Source organism: Tamandua tetradactyla, chromosome 7 (assembly GCF_023851605.1).
Source record: "Tamandua tetradactyla isolate mTamTet1 chromosome 7, mTamTet1.pri, whole genome shotgun sequence".
Lineage (NCBI taxonomy): Eukaryota > Metazoa > Chordata > Mammalia > Pilosa > Myrmecophagidae > Tamandua > Tamandua tetradactyla.
The window spans coordinates 38,874,665-38,890,602 of record NC_135333.1 but is presented as its reverse complement, the minus strand read 5'-3'; the positions used below and the strand labels follow the sequence as shown (position 1 = coordinate 38,890,602).

The 15,938-nt window shown below is 55.4% G+C and overlaps 1 protein-coding gene across 3 annotated transcripts in view; it reads right to left on the bottom strand.

Moving 5' to 3' along the window:
• Positions 1 to 12,987, bottom strand: part of PRR5 (proline rich 5) — a 29,081-nt gene extending 16,094 nt beyond the window's left edge. The window contains exons 1-2 of one of the 3 annotated variants that reach the window (XM_077169138.1): positions 12,860 to 12,987; positions 4,184 to 4,264 (exon numbers count right to left, since the gene is read on the bottom strand). In XM_077169138.1, coding sequence (XP_077025253.1) covers positions 4,184 to 4,264; positions 12,860 to 12,987 — 209 coding nt within the window. Of the gene's footprint in view, positions 1 to 4,183; positions 4,265 to 12,525; positions 12,697 to 12,859 lie in introns of those variants that run through there. The other 2 variants (XM_077169140.1, XM_077169139.1) reach the window with 2 other exon arrangements.
• Positions 12,988 to 15,938: the final 2,951 nt, after the last annotated feature.

Below are 15,938 nucleotides of genomic sequence, written 5' to 3'. Positions count from 1 at the left end.
TTAAATGAGAGCTCAAGGTAGCACAGCCCAAGCAGCTCAGAATACCTCATCTCAGCACTCGCAGCTCAGCCCAGGCCTTTGGAGATGCAGAAAGGAATCACCCCAGGGAAAGTTGTTGGAACCTAGAGGCCTGGAGAGAAGGCCAGCAGAGATTGCCCTGTGCCTTTCCATGTAAGAAAGAACCTCAGTTGGAAATTAGCTGCCTTTCCTCTGAAGAACTATACATTTTTAATTAAATAAATCCATTTATTAAAAGCCAATCCATCTCTGGTGTGTTGCATACTGGCAGCTTTGGTAGACTAAAACATTGTGCAATGGAATACTATTTAGCTGTCAAAAGGAATGGACTCCCAATACATGCTGCAACATGAACAGGCCTTGAAGACATCATGTTACCTGAAATAAGCCAGACACAAAAGAGCAGCTGTTGTGTGATTCCATTTATAGGACATATCCAGAATGGGTAAATGTATTGAGGCAGAGAGTAGACTGGTGGTTGCCAGGAGTGAAGGAGGGGGAAATGGGGAGGAATGCCTTCTAATAGGTACGCAGTTTGGATTTTTTGGGGTGGGGCAACAGAATATTCTGGAATTAGACAGTGTTGATGATGGCATAATCTGGTGAATATATTAAAAATTCCTGCATTGCATACTTCGAGGGGATGAATTTTCTAGTATGGGAATTATATTGCAACAACGACGACAAAGATGTCTGTAAACAGGGCAAAAATAAAGAGTGCTGGGCAGCTGTCAGAGTTAGCGTCCACCACCCCAGCCCTGCCCCGCACAGGTGTTGCAGAGGCCCCCCTCTGCCCCGTGAACCTCACTAACCAGCCTCAAGAACCAAGGGGGGCCATCTGGGTGGTGGAGCTGTGGACGGCCCTGGTCCCAAGGCCCTCTTGGGGATTAAAACCAACGAGTGAGTCCCGACTTCTCGCAGGGCCCATGAGCCAACGTGGCCACGTGGTGGAGAGACTTCCCAAATAAAAAAAAAGACTGGATAACTTTATAATTTTACATCTCTGAGACCCGTCCCAGCAGCTGGTACACAATAGGTACTTAATACACATCTTCAGTAATGATGTGATTATTGGGGAATATAGTTTATTCTCTAAGAATAAAAATACCAAAGGACCTTAATCTTAAATAAATAACCTAGCTCCCCAGATCCCAAAGTTCCCCATTAGCCCTAATTTCTAACCATTTTTTTGGTTAAGGATGTGGGCTGGTGAGGGGTGAGCCTGGGTCCCAAGGAAGCATCTCTGCCCACCCCACCCCCACCCCCCAGCACATGTTCTGTCTCAACCCCCAGGGTTAAGCCATGCTCAGGGCCCCCCCCCCCACTGGGGACAGGGACACATGGTCTGGCATTGTGGTTCCCATGGAAAGGAGGAGGGAGCTGAGAGTGAGAAAAAGGCTGATGGACGGATGGATGAATTGCTGGGGGTGGGGGGAGGTGGCGGGTGGGGAGGTGTACTGTGCTTGCTGCTTTGCTTAGGAATTTTTAAGTATTTCCTTTATTTAAACACCCAGCAGATTCTTTAGGCTTGCTACAAACTCCTATATCCCAAAGCAAAGGTGTATGAGGGGAATGGGGTAGCTCTATGGAGACTACCGTTGGCTCTGGGACCCTACCTCCCGCGAGGGTGAATGGGCAGATAAGCCCGAGGAAAGCAGGTCACATGGTCAGGCTGTGTATTTTGGGCCAAGCAGGTACCAAGCACCTACTCTCAGGGGGACTCTGGCCTGGGCCTTTCTCTCCCTGGGCCTCAGTTTACCCTCATGTAACGACCTGTTCAGCTCCCACACTGTGTTGGGGTGTGAAAAGCTGATGTATGGAAGTTTGACTCTGTCCCAAACACCACTCCCTATGAAAACTGTGGTAACGAATACATATATAACGTGAAACTTGCCATTTTCACCATTAAGTCCAGTGTGATGCATCAATTACATTCACATGTTGTATTACTGTCACCACACCCATGGCCGAGAACTTTTCCATCACCCAACAGAAATTCTACCCACTGAATGATGACTCCCCCTGCCCCTGGTAATCTCTAATCCACTGTCTCTATGGATTTGCCTGCTCTAGTAGAATTGGGTAAATTCCCATTCATTCATTCATTCATTCACTCACTCATTTATTTATTTATATTTTAATTTTTATTGGGCCATCTTCACGCACATACAGTCTATCCAAAGTATACATTCAATGGCTCCCAATATCATCACATAGTTATGTATTCATCACCAAGATCATTTTTAGAACATTTGCATCACTTCAGAAAGAGAAAAAGAAAAAAGGAAATGACTCATATATCCTATAGTCCTTACCCCATCCTCTCATTGACCACTAGTATTTCAATCTACCCAATTCTTTTTTTAACCCCTTATCCCCCCCATCCCACCATTTATTTTTTGTCCTTATTTTTTTACTCATCTGTCCATACCCTGGATAAAGGGAGTGTCAGCCACAAGGTTTTCACAACCACATGGTCACACTGTAAAGGTTATATAGTTATAAAACTTTTGTATCATGTTTCTCTTCTCTCTTTTAGTCAAGAAGGCTTCCTCAATCCCATGATGTCAGGTCCCAGCTCATCCCCAAGAGTCCTGTCCCATGTCGCCATATCCCTGGGAGTCATGTCCCACGTAGGAGGAAGGCAATGGGTTTACCTGCTGAGTTGGCTAAGAGAGAGAGGCCACATCTGAGCAACATAAAAGGTTCTCTGGGGGTGAAGCTTAGGCACGATCATAAGCAGGCCTAGCTTCTCCTTTGCAGGAATGTTTCACAGGGGTGAACCCCAAGATCAAGGGCTCAGCCTATTGAATGGGTTGTCCCCACTGCTTGCAAGAATATCAGGAATTCCCCAGATGGGGAAGTTTAACATTTCCTCCTCTCTCAGAGTCCCAGGGGACCATGCTAACACTCTTTTATTCTCTGCGGAAATCACTGTGTGATGCAATGGGGTATTACACCAACCTGTAAAACCAACAAGATCTTCTGCCCTATTCAAGACTCCATATAATTATGGTGTCTGATAAACTGACCATACAAGTTAAATTAGGTAATGTGCTACCCAAGATATAAATATTGCACTAAATAAACATCTCTCCCTTTGGAGAGATGTAAAAGTTGAAGTTGTAAAATAGAGATGATTTCACCCTTTACCTTATATTCTGATTTACCTTAGTCCTATCCAGACCAGTTTCTTTCATATCTCTCATTGAAGTCTTATCACTTTTTCAACTTTTTAAACAGTCCTGTATGGGGTAGTGCTGACTTTCATAGCTTCGGAGCTCTAACTCTGAATCTCAGGTGTCACATAAATACCCAGAGTTCCAGGGAATGACCAGGTTATATACAAACAGCTCAGCATCTCAGAATTTAGAGACAGCAGTTACATCTCCTGCATAGATGTGACTGCTGTAAGAGCTTACAATCTAGGACCCTTTACAATAGGCCTCAACTTGACCACCCATGTGCTTGAGTTCAGTTCTCCGAGTTTGCCACCTGTCCTTCTGGGTCTGGCTTAGCTCACTCAGCATCATGTTCTCAAGCTTTCTCCATGTTGGGGCATGGATCAGAATCTTATGCCCTTTGGTTCCTGTCTTGAATCTCAACAAAAAGGATTTACAGCCCACTTTTCCCGGATATTCTTTGGATGCAGGGAGAGGGTGACACGGGTGGGGGCTGAAGGGAAATGGCGGAGCTGGGCGGAACCTCTTGGCCTGTGTAGCTGCTGGATGACCTTGGCAAGTCTCTAGACCTCTCTGAGCTTTGGCTACCTCCGCTACCTAGCCTTGTGGACGGAGTCTGGTTCACGTGGGGGGCTTGCCTGCCCCAGCTCTCCCTCACCAGAGCTCATTTCTCGGTTATTCACAGGAAAGGAGGGGCACTAGGAGGGGCCTGGCTGCTTTTCCTGGAGTGACACGCCTGCCATCAGGCAGGTGGGTCCTTCCTCTTTAACAGAATAAATATCCTCCGGGATGCCCCCCGCCGGCAGGGACTGTGGGCATTATTCTGAGCCAGCATCAAAATTCCACCATTCCCCTAGGAGGGGTGCAGGCAGAAGGCCTGGCCCGGAACAGGGTAGCTGGGGAAACCGAGTCCAGGGTGGCCGTCACCTCAATTAGCTTTGCCCTCCCGCCGGTGGATCAGGGCTGGACCCCGGGGCACTCACCGCACACCCTCGTTGAGGCTGAAGAGCTCCTGGTCGGGCAGCCCCTTGCGCTGGAAGACGGCAATCACCCCGTTGTGGATGCTGCAGGCAGAGGGAGGAGGAGTGTTGCCACCCTGAGCCCCCAGCCCCCGCACCCTGCTGGAGGAGAACTGAGCCATCAGCAGAGTAGGGTACAGCCGACCCCGTCCACACCCACACCTGCAGCTCCCGTCTCCACTCCCAGATCCCACACCCCCAGCCCAGGCTCCCTCAGCACCCCCTGGTCACCTCTAAGACGTCCTGGGTACCCTTCCCATGTTCTTGAACTCTCCCCCTGCAGGCTGGAAACCAGGGTTCCCTCTCCACTTGCCAGCCCCCCAACATATCCAAGTCCTCCCCAATACTTCTCATCACTGGTCACTCTCCACCTCCATGGCCACCCCCTAATCCAGGCCCCATCACAGCTTCCCCGCAGGTCACCCATGTTTCCAGGCATCCCCTGCAGCCTGTCCTCCACATCCAGGCCCTAGGGACCCTCAAAAGTGGAAGCCTGATCCCCTTCACATTTCCAAATTTGCTCTTTAAAGGGCCACATAGTAAATGTCTGAGGCCTTGTGGGAATTCAGCTATATGTGATTTATAAATGAATGGGCATGTCTACATTCCTATAAAACTTTATTTACAAAAAAAAAAAAAGGCAGGAGGCTGGATTTGGCCTGTGGGCCATACTGCGCCCACCCCTGCTCTAATGGCTTCCTCACCATGAGAGTCAAGGGGCCCCTGAGCTGGCTCCTGCTGCCCCCCAGCCCCAGGGCTTTTGCACATGCCACTCTCTCACCCTCCACTGTCGGGTCTCTAACCTCCCTCCCCCATCTACTCAGTTCCTTCCTGCAGAGCACAGGTCCGTATCAGCTTCCAGGGCACTTGTCATTGTGCAATCACATGCCCACTTGTGATTTATGACTTCTGTCTCCATGATCTGTAAACAGTAAGAGCCACAGAGCCCTGTTTTTCTGCTCATAACTATGCCCGGTGCCGGGCTCCAAGGAGAAGCTCAGTGGATATTCAATGATCCAAATCCAAATGATCCTGAAGTCCTATCGTTTCTACCTTCTAGATCTCTCTATGGCACCTTTTCTCTGATCCTGGGCCAGGGTGCCTGCAGCCTGCCTCCTGGCTTCCCCTGCAACCTACATACTGGTCCCCCTTCCCATTGTCAGGTCACTCTCCTGCTTAGGACCTTTGGGAGGCTTCCACTGCCCTCCAGCTACAGCCCAGGACTCTGGGCTTGGCATTCAAGGCTCCTTAGGAAGTGGCCCCTCCCTGGGCTTCTGGGCATCCTATGTCCTAACTCTACAGAACTTGCACCCCTGGGTCTTTGCAGCCACTGCCCTCTCCCTGGAAAGCCCTTCTCCCTGCACACACTGCCAGCAGCTCTTCATTCTACGACTTCGGTTCAGAGGCCACTGCCTCCAGGGTGCCTTCCCTGACCCATTCCTTCCCCATGCAGACTCATCCCGGCTCGTTGGTTCATTTTCCTATCCATATCTCCACTGGACACAAGCTTCTGCGGGTGAGACCAGGTCTGGTGGCACTGCTGCCTCCCACCTGGGCATAGCAGCTGCTTCTACCACTTGCCATGACAGACTGGCTGCCGTGCCTCTCAGGGCAGGGGGGTAGTGAGCCATGTGTTCCTGTCCACACCTTGGAGCCTGCAGCAGCCACTGCGCTCCTGCATCTCTGTCTGCCTCGCTTAACTCCAATCCTCCCCGTGAGGCAGCCTGGGCCTTTGGGCTCTCCCAGCAGCTGACTCTCCCCGCAGCTGGCAGGGTCACCGGCCACACACCCCAGGTGGATGAAGGGCTCCAGGAGTGCAGGACGAGCCGGGTTTCCCAGCCAGGCCAGAGGCTGAGGACCAGCTTCAGCCCAGAGTGATGACAGGGTCTTGCCAGGAGCGGCTGGCACACGAGCCAGCACTGAGCCAGCACCCGGTCCCCTGCAGGGCTGAGCTAGCTCCAGCAAGCCTGGGCTTTGGTGGCCTGGTGCCCCTCATTCGCGCGTCCAATGGCACGGGTTCTCTGTACAGGAGGGGCCCTGAGGGTGCCACCCCCCAGGCCGCCATGAGGATAAATGTCAGGCTTCCCTACAGCTCAGTGTCTGCAGGCAGGAGGGGGCTCCGTGGCCTGGTAGGAAGCCCACCCATGTGTCCTAGCAAGGTTGCATTCCGCTCCCAGACCAGAACAGATAAAAACCCCATGCGTGTGGAGTCTAGGGCCACAGGGAAGCCAGCTCTCCTACAGCAGTCACCACCCTAGAAGCCCAACAGCTGAAACTCACGCCCTGCCCTGTGGGGGGTGCTGGGAGGTAGGGGCGGGGAGCTGAGGAGGCGGGGCCAGGCCTGCCCGGACCCCAGACTGCCACCCTAGGCTGCCCCACCCTGGGTCTGCTCCTGCAGCCCTGGGGGGTGAATGGGGGCATTCTTGGCAAGCTTCCCTGGGCCCAGCCACGCCTCAGTACAGAGGGGTGGAGCCTCACCCAGGGATGTCCTGGGACCCAGGCCTCCCCCCACTGCCCAGACACCATCAGGCAGAGGGAATGGCCTGGACAAAGGCCCTGGGGCAGGGAAGGCAGGAAGCAGCTGGAACAAGCCCGCTCCAGCCAAACCCTCCAGCCCAGGCCTCAGGCTTGGTCCTGCTGGCCTCATGGGACAGGCCCTCACCAGTCTCTCAGAAGAGTGTCCCTCCTCTGCCACCTCTTCCATGCCACCACTCAGAGGGACCCTGCCACAAACCCTCTGAGGGATTCGCCTCCTCACACCCGGGAAGACAGCCCACGGGATCTGGCCCAGCTGCCCCCTCTGTGTCACCTGTACCCAGCCCCCTGGAGAGCCCTAGGTCCAGCTGCTCTGGCTTCTCCTGACTCCGTCCACGATCCAGCTCTGCCAGCCTCAGTGTCTTCATCCATGCTATTTCCTCTGTCTGGACCCTCGCCCTCTGCCAATCCAGTGCCTTAGCTCAAAAGGCCGCTTCCTCAAAGAAGCCTTCCCTGGCCACCCCAGGAAGGCCAGGTCCCCTCCTCCTTCACACCTTCATCAGGTGATGGAGTGACCAGGTTCTTGTGTTCTGGGAGGGGATGGCTACTGGCTAACTATAGTACCCTCCCTTCCCCTGACTTGGCTGAAGGTGGAGTGGAGCAACATCCAATTTATTGAATGAATGAATGAGTGAATGAGTGAATGAATGCCAACCACTGGAACCTGAGGACTTCCCTAGCCCAGCCTTGGTGCCTCAGTGATGTACTGGGTCCTGAGTCTCTCACCCCAGCACCTCCAGGGCTTGAGTCCGAACTTCCTGGCTGTGTGTCCTCAGCCAAGTTATTTGCCCACTCTGGGCCTGAGGGTCCCCAACCATACAGTGGGATTATTAATTACAGTGCACACCTCCCGGGGTGTTGTAAGGTTAAAAAAGACTTCATCAAGGGCCCCAGCCATGCAGGGCCCTGGCCCACCTGCTCTGCACTGGTTTCTGTCTCCTCCTTCAAACTACCAAGTGAGGGGGGCTTGTTATACCCCAAGTTATATAAGAAAACACTGAGGCTCAGAAAGGTTCAGGAACTTGCCCAAAGTCACACAGCTGATACCTGGCAGAGCCAGATCAAGATCTGAACCCCTGGGCTTACAGTCCTTCCAGGTCCTTTCCCCCTGGTGGCCCTCCCTGTTCTCCACCCAAATCCCGGGGTGGGTGGGGTGGGGGAGCCAGAAGGCCCCTACTTCTAGCTTCTCTCTAGCTCTAGGGACTGAGGTTCAGAGTTCTTTCCAAAGTCAGATTGGGTCAACAAAAGAACCTTGCCATGAGCCACTCGGGAAGAGAGGAAGGGTGGGGAGAGTCTCCTGTGACTAATCATCCCCCTCAAAGTAGAAGTGAAACTGCACTGTCCTTCCAGACCAGAGGTGGGTCAGTGGGAACAAGGCGCCTCCACAGGCACCCTCACCTCCTAGCCTCAACCCTGACCTTGAACCCTCATCTCCTGCCCCTGCCCCTGCCCCATCCTTGAACTTATCTTCTGCCCCTGCCCTTGAACCCCTCGCCTCCTGCCGCAGACCTTGAATCTATAGCTTCCTGCCCGCCCTGTCCTTGACCCCCTCACCTCCAGTTGCCCCTCTGTGCCTGTGTCTACCCTCACTGGAGCCTGCCCCTCTCCTGGACACAACAGGTGGGCAGGGCCCAGTTCTGGCATCTCCCAAGGAGCTCAGGGTGAGAGGGAGAGAAGCAGACTCTCTGGTGAGGCTCCCAGGGGCCCGGGGCCTGGCATGTCTCGGGATGGGGATGGAAGGCCATGCTGGGACTGAAGAGTGAGGGGCCGAAGCTGCCGTGCTGATTGATTGGGGAGGTGGAGGCCCTGTGCTGCACCTGCCTTAGCGGTGGGGCCCACAGGCCCACACAGGAAACCCCAGCAGGGAATGGAGTGGGGACCCACACAAGGCCTGTCTTCCGGGAGCCTCTGGTGGGCCCAGCCAAGATCCCTCAAGAAGACAAGGCCCCAGCAGGAGGCTTGGAACAGGGGACCACATTCCAGGCCCCTACTCTGCTTTTGACACAGGTTCTGGTGGCCTCGGAGCCAGGGCCTGGGCACAGGTGTGAGGACACAGGGACAGGGGTCGTGCTAGGCACCCCTCCTCACCCGCCAACTGGACAGGCCCCAGGCTCCCTCTGTCCTGTCCATCCCACAGCAACCAGGCCCCAGGCCCTGGTTCACATGGAGGGCTCATGCCCACCCTGAGTGGAAGTGGGGGGCTCCTCCCAGGCCTTACACCAGCCACCCCAGGAACCAAGTGTCCACTGGCCCCTTGCATTTCCAGCGAAAAGCACCTGGAGGTGGGTGCATTGGTTTCCAGTGGCTGTCAAAACAAAGTACCACAAATGGGGTGGTTGACAACGACAATCGTTCTCCCCCAGTTCTGGAGACTACTCATTCAAAATCAAGGTGTTGGGGTCACGTTCACCCCGAAGACTCCAGGGGAGGATGCTTCTCAGCATCTCCTGGCTCCTGGGGTCCCCAGGTGTCCCTTGGCTTGTGGCCACCTTCCACTTTCCCTTCACCATCTCCTCTGTGTCTGTGTCAGATGTCCTCCTCCTCTTCTCCTCAGGACACTGGCCACTGGATTCAGGGTCCCCCAGATGATCTAGGGTGGTCTCTGCATCCCGAGATCCTTAACTTAAGCCCACCTGCAAATACGTCACATGCCGGGGCTTAGGGCGTGGGCACATTTTGGGGACCCCCATTGAATCCACCACAGTACATGACTCTGAACCAGATCCCGCCTCTAGGCTGGGCCTCTATTTGTCCACTGGAAAATGGGGGTGGCAACCCCATCTCCAGGCCCGGGGTTGGGCTCACCTGAGCTAATGGGGCCTCAGCAAATACCTTCACCCCAATTTCAGGCCACCTGGCTGAAAATCTCCCGACTCCATTCCTGGGGGTCCCGGCTGAGTGAGAGGGGTGCCATGCCGACTTCTACTTCGCCCCAGGAGCCTGGCATAGACTTCAGGGATTCTCTACAGAGGATCACCTGGCCAGGTGGGCAGGCACCTGAACTCACTCAGCAAATTGGGGCTTTGATCGGCTTGCCCTAAATGGGCTAGGGAGGGGGCCAGTGAAGTGCCCCATGTGCTCCCCACTGCCACCTGCCCAGCCCGTCTCCTGCTCCCACAGCTTCCATAGGACCGGGGGCGCAAGGGGGCTGCAGACTGTCTCAGAACCCTTGGCTCGTGGCCTCTTCCTCCAGCTTCAAAGCACACCACTCCAGGCTGTGCCCTCTCTCTGACCCGGACCCACCTACCTCCCTCTTACAAAGACCCCGGGGTTGACAGCGAGCCCACTAGGGTCCTCCAGGATAACCTCCTGGACTGCAAAGTTCCCTTTGTCGTGTAAGGTAACACAACCACAGATTTGGGGACATCTTTGGAGGCCAACGTCCAGCCTCCCCCCGCAAGGAACCATGTGGGACTTTGGTCCTGCATGTCGCCGCCCCTGCCCATCCAGGAGTGCCCTCGGGGGACACACCTTGGCAGCTGCAGCTCTCAGCCTGGCATGTGCCCAGGAAACAACCTCCAAAGGTTTTAGTTTAGGGTTTGCAAAGGGGGCCCAGGCAGCCAGCCACTCCTGCACCCACCACTTAAAGACACTTCCTGCACGCAGATGGGACCGACGTTTACAGAGAGAAGCATGGTAGGCACTCGGTGGCCAGGGTGCCCATGGGAGGCCCTGCTTGTTTTTCTCCCAGCACTGTATGCCCTGCAGTTACCCTGCTCCTTTACTTGTCTCCATGTTTACTGCCTGGCTACCTCCACGAACCTTAAGCTCTGGAGGCTGCCGGGAGTGTGGACTTCGTCCTGCACAAATGAATGACACGTGCGTTCTACTCTCACCACTCAGTGAGGCATGTATTTCAGCCCCATTGTGCAGATGAGGAAACAAGGGGCTCAGGGAATTTAGGGGTCATGCCCAGGGTCACGCAGAGAAAGGCGGAGTATTATAGGCTTAAACGAGGAGTCCACAGCTGAGTCTGCCAGGACCTGGGGTCGACATGGCTGTTCCCTGGGGCCCTGGCAGGAGTGCCATGCAGAGAGGGGGTAGGCGGCCAGGGACCAGAAGGGGATTGGGGGTACACTTCTGCTCTGGGACATGGCGGGTGGAGGCACCCTCCCTTTCCTTGACTCAGTCCCCACATCTGCTTGCGGAGGAATGAGCAGGGCTTTGGGCTCAGCCGTGTCCTACGTGGGTGACCCTGGGCAGGTCTCTGGGTGCTCTCCATGTCCCCCATCTCTAAATGGGGATGGGGTAGTCGTAATCCCTTCCTTGCCAGACTATGATAGGGACAAAGTGATGAAGGGCTGGCCCAGGGCTGGCATGTAGTAGGAGCACAGGAAATGGCTGTGACGTGGGTCCCAGGGCTGGGAAATGCAAAGGCCGTAGGGGCTGGGGTGGGGGAGGGAGGGGACGTTACGCCTCGGGCTGCCAGGCTAAAGATCACGCCAAAGTCTTAAAGTTTACTATAAGTGAAAAACAGTTGAGAGACTCAGGTGACCTTCTCCCTGAGGGTGTCTTCCAGAGATGGGGAAGATGCCCAGGGCAGAAGCTGAGGCCCAGAGCCAGTCCCAGGGTCACATAGGGGAGGGGGGTGTCCAAGCCCTGGGAGCCAGCACCCAGCTAGGGCCTCTACCTCTGAGGGGTGGGAGGAAGTCAGCAAGCTGCTGTCAGGGAAAGTTCAGGAACTAGCCCTTATTCCTGGGCTCACCAAATCCTGCCTTACAGGACTGCCCTGATACGAGTCCCCATGCACAATTTGGGGTAAAGAGTGTTAATCATTAGGAAAGTGCCTACTGTGTGCTAATTTGTGCAACATCTTAACACTTGACTCCCGTAATCATGGAAGGTGGGCACTGTTAACTCATTGTATGGACCAGAGAGGTTAAGTGACTTGCTCAAGATCACACAGCAGGGAAGAGGTAGAGTTGGAATGTGAACTAAGTCTGGCTTGCTCTTTCCACTAACCCACAACAGAGAGGGAGGGAGATTGCTCCTATCTCCTGAGGCCACAGGAGGACAAATGACCCTCAAAACTGTGCATCCTTGGGTCAACTAGATGCCCATACACTCTCGGGACCTCCGTCTTTCAATATCCCCAAGTCCTGGGAGGAGGGATGCCCCCGCCTACTGACAGGTAGGGAAACTGAGGCAGACATGCTCTTGGCCCTCAATCTGCAACTACGAATGACTGCCCTGCCCAGAGTGCAGAAAAGGGTCTCAGGCTGGCAGCTGCCATGCCCACCAAGGTACTTGAAGTTTCCATGAACGGAATAACACGTGTTTCTGTGATGGCGGTCTGGATAGCCAAGACCACAGCTGGACTGCTGGACAGTAGGACCGGGATCTGGCAAAACCTCATTGCTAGGCCTGGGGGGAGGGGCAGCCTCCACAGCACCCCCTGGCCTGAACAGCCTGCCTCACTCTCCTTTTTCTGCCATGTCTATCTGGAAATTATCTGCTTCTGAAACCGGCTCGAGAGCAGACACGCTGCGAAATGCCACTAAACAAACCCTCTCTTCTCTAGATTCCAGCCCTGCTCTTCAAACAAAGCTGGAGGGGGAGGGGGCTTCCCACGCCCCTGCCAGTGGGGCTGCGAAGCCGGCCTCCGGGGGGTGGGTCCTCTGTGGAATGCCAGGCAGCTGCCGCACCCGTGCTGACAGTTCGGGAGGACCGGGGCCGCTCAAGGGAAGCCACCGTCCACCCAGGACCAAAGGGACCTTCCACCCAGAGACAGGAAGCGCGGGGACAACCCACCGCCGGGGCCCGAGGCTCACCGCTCATCCGCAAAATGGGAAAAGTACTTCCTGCTCACATCACCTCCCGGGGGGCCGTGAGCCCCGACGCGGCAAGGCGGAAAGAGCCCTGGGTGGGGAGCGGGAGCGCAGCGTCCTAGCCCCCTCCCAGCCCGCGGTCTCGCCGGGTCCCAGTCTCGTCCTTCTGTTCTCGAAACACGTTGCCCCTAAACTTCCCTCCCGGCCCGCCCAACTCGGACCCCGGTGGAGCAAGTTCTCTGCAAACTGTGACGTGCTGCGGAGCCCCTATCACCACTCCCCGCTGGGGGAGGGGGGGAAGGGGGCGAGTCCCTGGCCCGCGAGGGCGCGGCCTTACCTGTTCCAGGTGGCGTTGGCGCAGGCCCGGCGCTGCTGCGTGCCCCGCTCGTCCGCGGCCGGCTCTCTCTTGCCCAGGTCACTGAGGCTGGGCGAACTCATGAACTTCAACCTGCGGAGAGTCCTCATGGCGACCCCCGCGGCCCGCGCCGCGCCCACGCGCGCCCCTCCGCTCCGCGGGTCGCGGCGGGCGCTGAGCCCTCTACCAGGAAACTTCGGCGGCCGCGGGAAGCGCAGGGGCTCCCCGGGCTCCCGCCCCCGCCCCGCTCGGCTGCCCCGGGCCCCGCGCCGGCCGCCCTGCGGGGCTGATCATTGCTCCGCGCCTCTGCGGCGTGGAGAGCCCAGAGCTAAGCGGGCAGCGCCGGCCCGGCACAAACACAGGCCGGGGGGTGGGGCGGGGCCTCAGGCAAGGAGGCGGGCCCACGGGCGGGGCTAAGGGTTGGGGCAGTGCAGCTGCCTGGAGGGCACCCCCCCATACCCCACCCCCCGCAGTGGTCCCCTCTGGGGGGTTGCGTACGGCCCCCTCCCCTCTTCTGAGGACTACACGTGCCCACAGGAAACCAGCCTGGGACACAAAAACCCAAACCCAAGCACCGGCCTGGCGTCCCGCCCTGCGCTCCCACCCAGAGGACACCCGGTGACACTACCCAGATCCTGGGTGTCAGGCAGTCACCCCGACCTCGACATACGTCCCCCGAAGGCCTCGCCCACACCCAGACGCCTCAAGACCCCTCCAAGGGTTGAACTTAAATGTTTGAGAATGGATAGAGGTGATGGCAGCTCGTTATTGGGATGATAAATTATAGTGATGTAATATAGGTGAATTTGATTGAGAGTGGTTGATTAAAGTCATAAGTAAATAAGTTCTTGCATGAACTACTACAAATGTAAAAAAAAAAAAAAGGAGTATATGGGGAAAAAACAGACATTTTAAACTATGGACTGTAGTTAACTAATATTTTAATATTTTTCATCAACAGTAATATATTTTACACCAATACTATGGGTCAACAATAGGGGGAGATAGGGGATAAGGGGAAGATTTGGACTTTTATTTTTTATTCTTATTTCTGTTCTGGAGTAATGAAAATGTTCTAAAATTGATCATGAGGGTGTATGCACAACTCTGCGATGATACTGTGAGCCAGTGATTGTATAGGTTGCATGGTTTGTGTGGTATGTGATAATATCTCTGTAAAACTGAAAAAAAAAAAAAAGTCCTTCCATGCTCACACAGGCCGTTCCCATGAAGATGTGAACTGCCCTCTCCACCTACCGCCTCCCAAGGCCACCTGCACCCAGGCCCCCGCATGCTAGTTGGTGCGTGGTGGGGGACTTAAGCCCCCTTGGGAGGCCTCAGACCAGGACCCCACTGCACCCAGGCCCAACCAGGGCCTGGCTTCCCCTGATGCTCTCCTCAGCCAGGGACCTCAATATTGCATGGCTGCTGGGAAGCTGCAGGCTGGGGGGCTTGGGGGATCAAGTGTGGCCTCCCCAGGACAGGGACCAGCCAAGCAACTAGCTCTCCTGAGTGTTAAAAGCTAAAGGGGTCTCCTAAGACCCTGTGGCTGGGGAGAGGGGTCCCATGGTGAAGTGAGGGTGACAGCCTCGGTCTTTCCTGCATGTCTTACAGATCGCTTTTAGACTCGCTCTGCATGAATCCCTCTGTGAGGCAGGAATTATTCTCATTTTGCAAACTGAGACATCTATGGCTGAAATAATTTGCTCAGGAGCATACATTAACAAATGGCAGAGCTGGGTCTGAACCCAGGCTTCCTAAGCACACTGAATGTCTGACCCCCTTCTCCCCCACCCCAAGGCTCCTCTGTCCCCTCCATCAGACAAGCAGACCAGCCCTTGCTGCCCTCCTCTCCTTGCTGCCCTCCTCTCCTGCCTTTTCTGCAGCAGGGCCTCAGAGCCACATCTTTCCGTGAATACTTCCCAAGTGAATCAGAGGGGAGAGGCAGAATCTCAGCATGGGAGGTCCCTCGGATTGTGGTAGAGATAAAGGAACTGAGGCCCAGAGGTCACAGGGTCTCTGGGTCCCCTACCCCATAGGCCTATGCCTCTTACCCCCCCACACCCACCCCTCAGCGGCAGAGCCAGAGTACCTGCCCCAGTGTGTGTGTGTGTGTGTGTGTGTGTGTTTGGGGACTCTTGCCCAGCAGGGGGACAACCAGTCTGCCTAGGTCCACAGCTGCGAGGCTGGGGGGTGGGGGTGGGGTGGGCTCATCCCTTGTAGAGACAAGCCCTTTGGGACTCCATGCGGGACTGTGGACAGGCCTGCTCCCTCTCTGAATAGGGCTCTTTCTGGTAAGTGACCAGGCCAAAGCTGCTGACAGGCTTCCAATGTGAGCCATGGCTGGGAGAGAGTCTGGACGTCTTTGCTCAATTCCCACCCATAAGTGTTTCCTGGTCCCTACCCTTGTCCCTATCCTAGGGAGGCCGAGACATGAACAGATGAACTTCCTGTCCTAGAGACACCCCAATTCAAGGGAACAGAGATCTCTGGCTCCCACAGAGCCTGCCACCTCCCAGGCTAAGTCACACAAGCCGGTGTGAGCTGCAGGCCGCGACAGCCTGGCTTGCTCCTCCCTCCCTGACGAGGGCTGGGGTGAAGAGTTCCCAGTCTGGGGAATGGGGAGGGCTCAGTGTCCTCATGGGCAAAGGGGGGGGGGATGAAAATGCTGACCCCCATGGGGCAGAAGCAGGTGTGAAGTGCTTCATAAACTGTTAAATGCTATGTGCCTTCTGTAAGGGGCCCCCACTCCAAGGCATGAGAGGGAGCCTCTTTCAACTTTCCAATTACACCTCTGCACGGATAGGACACCATATTCTTTTAGACTCCAAATCAGATTTCATGGTCAGACAAGGGAATTTTCCTAACCTTAACACTGGGGGAAAAAATCTTGTAAAAGTACCAAAGCAATTACTGAATTGTCTTAGAAAAGAATACAATTGGGAGAATTTGGAGTTGCCCGGGAAACTAGCATCCTAGGATGGTATGGGGCAGTGGTCAGCTTGGCTGGGAGGTGTGGGGGTATCACCAAGAGCAGCTGTCCGCCCCCGTGCCCCTCGGG